The following is a 7352-nucleotide window of genomic DNA, read 5'->3' on the forward strand; positions in this document are numbered from 1 at the left end:
TGATTTTTTTATTTGTCAACTATATGACAGCTCCAATTGTAAAACACATGAGTTAGACTCCATTTTTAGTATGTGGTATTACATGGAAGATACTGGGCTCATAAATTGCGTTAAAATGGTGTCTTTTAGTCTGTAATACAGATAATCTTATTCTGATAGTTTTTGTTTTATGTTTATTGAGTTGTGTGTATGGCCTTCAGAAAACAACCACTGAACTTTTATTTTTTATTTATTTTTTTAGAATCAAAAAACAACTTATTATATATTTGTAGAAAATCTCCGTTCCCAGAGTAACCAAAAAACAAGCTATTTAAAAGTATCAAACTTTTAAACAGAAGTTCTCTTTCCATTCTGATAAAAAAAAAGTTACAAAATCACCACACTCCATTCATGTACCTTAGATGCCTTTTAGGACAAAGCCTCAAAAATAGTTAACCCAAGTAAGTCTCCAAACCCCTCTCAAGTCCAATAAACACACTTTAAAAAACCCATTTAAAAGATTTGACAATAGAACAAGTATACATAATCAGAACACATAATTTATATATTTAGTTATGTATTGGCTTTTCTATTTGTAATTTAGAATTTATTGGCAGAAATAAAACATACATGCAAGCACGCATACACACATACAATTGAAAAATGTAAAATTTAGGAAACAGAAATGCAAACCAACAGGGTAAACTGATTTATTTTAAAAATCAATTTACCAAATTTCGTCTTATCTGCCATTTTTGGATTTTCGTTATTTAGAAAATTGAAATTGCTGAAAGTTCATTTCCTGCTTCTTGAGTAGGTTTAATTTTTACAGAGTTTCCAGTTGTGCTAGTAACTTCCTTGAGGTCATTTTCCACTTTATCTTCTGTCACCAGATCTCTTGCATAAGATATTTATCTTTGAGTTTTAAAAGCCTAAATAAAAAGCTTCATTTTTGACCTTTTAATTTATAAACTCCGCTAAGAAAAGAAATCCATCTAATATTTAGGCAAGTCCGCAAAAATATTTTCTTTCTTAATCAAACACTTTTATTGAAATAAAGATCCTTCAGAGTTTTTAACTCTTCTATTAGAGTTTTGTTTTGATTTTCCAAGACTGCAACTCGATTTTCCAGGCATTTCACATACTCTTTCTTCTTTCTGCGACATTCTTGAGCAGCTTCTCTTATTCTTGTCTGGAATATTTTGGCTGTTCTTGCCCCTCTACTCTTCTATAAATTTTTGTATCACTTGTTAAGTTCTTCAAACAACCTGTTTGGGTTTTGCTTGGAACTGCATTGAATCTGTTTTTCATCAGCCTTATTTCTCTTTTCAGCTGGGGGTCATCTGTCGTAGCTGTTTGAGACATGAGAGTCACAGGGGTCGCCATTACCACAGTCTGGGGCAGCGAAGGAGCTGATGGTGTGGTACAGATCTGGTATGTCTGCATATCTCCTGATGCAGTTTGTACAACTACCTGGTTGCTGGGCACAAGTATTTGCTGTCCATCAGAGGTCTGGGCATACTGGAGAATTGTTGTACCTTGCTGAGTACTGCCTGAATTTGTCATGGTTAATGTCTGAAGTCCCTGTACTCCATCTGTGCCTGGACTGGCCAGTTGTAAGGCTCCATCTGGGGCAATGGCAATGTACTGTCCACTGCTAGTTTGATAGATGGGAGTTGGAACAGACATAGAAGTGACAGCAGAAACTCCAGGGTTTTCTCTGTCTCCTTTTCTGCCCCGTGTATCTTCAGAAGATCTTTCAAATTTTTTTTGTAAGATGGGTGCCGTGCTAGAATCCTGTGGGCTTTCTGTGAGGAGCCTATACTGTCTGACGTGTCCTGAGACTCCTCACTTTCTGATAAAGATGATACCTGTTGAGCAATATGAGAAATACGAGCTCCCTGAACTGTTGAACCAGGCTGCAGCTCTGCCTCTAAAGTGTGACTCTTGTGGGAATCTTCCATGAGGAAATGTGGCTGCCGCCTCACGGCTTTCTGGGGCGGGAACTTCCACTTCCCCCTCCCAGGTGGATCCGAATTCTCTACCCACTTCCCCACCCCCTCACGCGGTGGGGGACGTGCCTCTGTCTCCGGTCAGGAGGAGTGGGGAGAATCTGTGTCACTTAACAGCCAACTGTCCTAGGCTACGGTTTCCTCGGCAGTCAGGGCCGCCACTGGCGGCATGATCTACATCAGGCCAACCACTGAACTTTAAAGGGGAAAAAAACCGTCTTAATGATGTCTTCTCTTTTGATAAAGAATTTCTACTTGGCTATCAATTATGAAACATCTTAATAAGCAAGATGGGTTTACAATTGTTTGAATATCCATTTTTTTGATTGTACAAATAATAATAAGATGAGATACACTTTCAATAGTGAAATAAAATTTCAGTGATGAAATAAGCTTGACAATTCCATTCAACTCAGAAATACAGTAAATGAACAGAAAACATTTTTTTTTTTTTTTTCTGCTGAAATGCATGTTTCTCTAATCTGGATTAGCTCATATACATTTGGTAAATAGGGTGGTGATGTCAGCATAACATGGAATGTACACTATGTTATGTCCCAGCCTGTCAGTTTTATAGCTGTCAGATGTGAACTTTTTCACAGTTGAGAAGAAAGTCTTAACAATTAGGAAGCTTTAAAAAAAAAAGCTGAAAAATACTGCAGAAGTGACTTCCTTTCCTGCAAGAAAGTGCCTTTCTGGTTTAGTAGCTTCAGGAAATGGGATGATCTCCACTGTAAAGCTGTCTGGGGAAGCTGCAAATGCAGAAGCAGTGGATGAGAATACATTTCTCCAATGTTGAAAAAATTAATGAAGAAGAATGTACCTGGAACGAACTTTTAATTTTCACATAGTTGGCCTCTATTAGAAATGAATTCTGCAAGGGTCTACACCTCAAAGTAGAAGCACATGACGAGGGGTATAAGATTCAAAGAATGTATGGAGGATGATTTTAGGTGAAAATGCCAGTGGAGGCTTACCTGTGCTAGTGGATTTGTCAGGATTGGGATTGGTTTTGTTTGTTTTTTGGCTACAGAGTCCTGTGGGTTTTGACTGGTCTATCACAATCCTGTTTCTCTTATAAGAATGTGAGGTTTTTCAGAAAGGCATAGTTGGCCATAGAGCAGAAATGCCTCTCCTTTGCCTGGGAAGACTGGAATAAAACTCTCTTAGTGCAAGGGACAGCGATTTCTAAAATGGCAAAGCACTATAACCAGTTCATCTTATAAGCTATTATGTAGATAAAATGAGATTACATATATGATTTATAACTTTTAAATCATTTTATTTTCTTGTTAGGAAATCTCTCAAGAGTAAGAGTCTCTATTAACCCTGCTTTGTCATTTGTTCTATTCAACAAATCTCTAGAAAGTACTACCTCTGTGTAAAGCACCGTGCTAGGTACTATGGATAAAGGTAGCAAAATTGCCATGGTCCTGCCCTTGCGGAGCTTACCTGGGTTGGGGGGAGATGGAGTTAAATAGGATAATCACAGAAATGATTGTTTAGTCAAAAGCTATGAAGGAAATGAACATAGAATATACTGAGTATGTAGTAAAGCATCTTGATCTTGACTAGGGCATTGAGGTGGGCTCCTCTGAGGAAGAACTAATCATGAATTGGATTAGCCTGAAAAGGAGTTAATTAGGTGAGTGTGGGTGCACACATGTGCAAGCCCATTTCAGACAAGAGCCCAGGTTTATTGCAGACAGGGAAGCAGTGTGTACAGAGGACCTATGGTAGAGAAGAGGATAGACACTGGAGAGAAGGCTCATGTTCCTTCGGTCCCTGAAAAAGAAGGGTATGACAGGTAGGGTCCAGACCTGGCAAAGCCTTGTGGTTTATGGTAATGATTTTGAGCTTAAACCTAAGAACAGTGGAACTCACTGAAGAATTTTAAGCCATAAAATCAGATTTGTATTCTGAAAAGGTATTTCTTGCTGTTGAGAAGGACAGATGATGAAGATGCAAGAAAGATCTTGTGGAGTCTAGTTAGAGGCTATTGTAGTAGTCCAGAAACTTTTCTTCAAGAGCGCCATGCTATCCCTGTCATTTTGGAACAGGATGGTGGCAGTAGAAGTGCAGAGATGTAGGAATTTAAGATCTGAAATCAACTGGAAAAGCTATATTGGGCATAAGGGGGTAAGGGGAAGACAATAAAGATTACATCTACGTTTCTACCTTGAGAAATTGAATTATAGTGATGTAGTTCATGGAATTGAACACTGGATTTCTGGGAAAAAATAGTGAATTTGGTCTTGGACATGTGTCTGAGGTACCTTGGAAATTTCCAAGTGAAGATGTTGAACAGCAAGTTGGATATATAGATCTGAAGTTCAAGGAAAGGTTTAACCTGGGTTGGAGTATGAATTTATGAACACTTGAGTTGATTGCTCAGTGAATCCATGTGTCCTAATGAGATTGCTGATGGAGAGAGTACAGACTGAAAAAAATAAGAAGGCTCATCTTCAAGATACCACCAAGAACTAGGTAGAGGAAGATGAACCAGCAGAGAATTTGAATGAATAGAGAAATAGGAGGAATGTACGGCATGACTAGAGGCAAGCAAAGTGAGGATTTCAGGAGCCTTGTTCTCTTTTCATGCTGATGGGAATAAATGTTTCAAGTAAGAGGGACAGAGAAAAGAATTTATAGTGTAGGTTTCCTGTGTATTAGTCTCTGTGGATAGAAATTGGCAATGATTTAAGTTGTATGACCTGGTTTCTGACATACATAGGAAGTCTACATTTTAACACTTCTGTGAGAATTACTTTCAATAGGATGGGTTTCTGATAAATAAGATAACTCTTTCAGGAGTTTTATATATAGCAGGGCTGCATTCTAGCTGTATGCCTCTCTAGCTGATGCTTATTGCTATCTTGGTTAGTTCTAATTCCCATTTGATATTTTGTAACTTAAAAATGGAATTATAAGGCTAACCACTATGAACACACATAATATTAGACACAGAAAGAGGAAAACCAGTTAATAAATATAGATATATTCAGAAATCAAGGAAGAAAATATGTATAGCCACTTTGTGTCTAGTGCTGGTCATGTGGCTGTACTTGGTATTTATGAATTCTTTCTTCCAATAGCCATTCCATGTTCTTTTTTTTTTTATATATTGGTATCTCAGCTGATTAGATTTCTGTACTTGGTTGAGTGACTCAAAACCTTAATTCCTGAAGGGTCAGGGAATTAGTAGTCCTTCGTGCTTTGGGTTACTAGTGTGTCCTATTAACTTTTACTCATTGGACTTGCACTTTCTGATTCCATATATACTTCCCCTTTTCTCCATTGTACAGAAGCAACACAATTTCCCTCTTAATACTAGGGGTCAATTACCCTAGAAACATCAGAAACCTCATTTTTGTCAGTTAAGTGGCATGAAGAATCAAATGTGGCTGGGTAGCCATCCCACCCTCTAGTTAAAAGGAAGTCTTGTTTCCTGGTGGAAGTATTCCTTTCTTGGGAACTAAGACATCAAAAATAGCAGAGCACAAAGATTTTGGGACATGGGAAGCAAACCCTTAGCAAGAATCACTGCCACTTCCACCATCTAATTCTCAGAAACCACGTGTTGTTTGCTGGTTAAGAGCATGCATTGTATTTTTAGGACAGCGCTTATGGTGGATGTTGTAAGGCATTACCCAGACTCTCCCTTGAAGAACAAAATGCCCATTTCCTCAGCTGCTGGGGGCGTTATTGGCAGAGAGCCCTTAGCTTTTAGCCCCTTTTGGAATTACCTCAACTAAAGAGGGCTACTTCTCCCAAGGTCTCATCCCTTCCTAGGGCCTAGTGCACTGAATGACTGGTTAACATGGGAGTATAAAGGCTTAGTCCTCTTGCTCCAGCTCTGGACAGTTTCATCTTCAGTACTCTACACAGAGTTAGCTGAGGCTTCTGTTGGGCCTATATTGCAACTCAACTTCTGTCTCTGTTCAATCCTACTTCCTTCCATGTCTTCCACAGGCACTGATTCCAAGACTTCCTATGTGCTGATCAGATTGTCAGAGTCAGCTTAAGTCCTCAGGCTAAGGAACCCGACCTGCAAGAGACTGTAGCCCACAAGATAACACAGTTAACCATGTAACCCGAGTTTTCAATGGGCCAGTCCACTATTCCATCAGGCCACCTGTTTGGATATTCAGGGTAAGACCAGTGAATCCTGCGGATGTGAGTTTATTTCCTTTCTCCTTTTGCTGAAGAATGTGTTCCCTTGTCAGAAGGAATGGCATGTAGAGTAACATGAGGGGAATGAAATACTCCTTTAGTTTATATTTGTTGTTGCTGACAAAAGCATTATAGGCAAAGTAGGTACAGTCATACACTGAATAGGCATACCTTTCACTAAGGGTAAATCAGTGCTCCCTCCATAATGGAAGAGGTCCAGTGTAAGCAACCTGCTACCAAGGGGCTGACTGGTTTCCCTAGGGAATAGTAGTGCCCATTGAGGGCTCTGTATCTCATGGGAAAGATATACAGTGTATTCCAGTTAAACCCATGTTGTTCAAAATATGTTCAAAATGTTTATTTGGAATTATCAGAACTCTTAGGCTCTTACGGGCAAATATATATATATATATATATTTATGTGTATTTATATATATGGGTATTCTATATATACATATGTATTCTACATATATATATATAGAACCTACATATAGATATTACATATAGTACCTTCTGTATCTTTGATATAAATATTCTTCTTGGTTTTATATTATTTTGTCACTTAGCTACAATAATCTCCAGTGATTACCATCCACTTTTGGACATTCCTTAATTTTGATTGATGTCCATGTGATTAGAATGATCTTAAAAAAAAACCAAACTATGCACTGCCAAAATAAGGAAATACATAAAAATTGAGTTTGAATAGTAGATCTGTGAGATTTCCCCCTTCTTTTTACTTTCCTGAATTTTTGAATCTCTCTTAGGAGAACGTAGCTCCTTTATAGTGGGAACCAGAGGATTGATTCTTTCCCCCAAACAAAACTGTTCTTCTCCCCACCCCCATATAGGAGTATATGATGTTCTAAAACATTTAAATGATACTTTAAGAAGATGGTTTTCCTTTTTCTTTTTTTCAACCCATGCTCCTGGTGGCAATTTACCATCTGTGTATGCAGGTGTGGTTGAGAATTGCACAGGAACAACACTTCTTTCCATATTCTGCTGTAGTGACATTTGAATTTTTTTGCAAGTTTTTATTATGTTGCTGGCTATTCCTGTCGGTTGCTAGAAAGTGAAATGCTTTCATTGTATTATTAATTACCTAGGCAATGATTTAAGAATATATTTATACCTTTTTCATTCTTTCATGAAATTTTATAAAAATTTTATCTTGCTCTAGCACAA

At 38.0% G+C, this 7352-nt stretch overlaps 1 protein-coding gene across 2 annotated transcripts; it reads right to left on the reverse strand.

The window, feature by feature from the left end:
* Positions 1-1015: 1015 nt before the first annotated feature.
* Positions 1016-1742, reverse strand: LOC114212091 (cyclic AMP-dependent transcription factor ATF-1-like). 2 transcript variants are annotated; one of them, XM_088022206.1, is made up of 3 exons: positions 1624-1719; positions 1270-1440; positions 1016-1171 (listed from the first exon to the last, which is right to left on the reverse strand). In XM_088022206.1, exons 1-3 carry the CDS (start codon positions 1666-1668, stop codon positions 1016-1018), a joined length of 372 nt encoding a protein of 123 aa, XP_087878332.1. In that variant the 5' UTR covers positions 1669-1719. The 2 variants fall into 2 exon arrangements, with proteins under 2 accessions (XP_087878332.1, XP_087878331.1); XM_088022205.1 differs by having other exon boundaries at positions 1270-1742.
* Between the last annotated feature and the right edge of the window lie 5610 nt (positions 1743-7352).

Source organism: Eumetopias jubatus, unplaced genomic scaffold, assembly GCF_037043125.1.
Source record: "Eumetopias jubatus isolate StellerSeaLion01/CBP00866 unplaced genomic scaffold, mEumJub1_p1.0 scaffold_3, whole genome shotgun sequence".
In the NCBI taxonomy this organism is placed as follows: domain Eukaryota; kingdom Metazoa; phylum Chordata; class Mammalia; order Carnivora; family Otariidae; genus Eumetopias; species Eumetopias jubatus.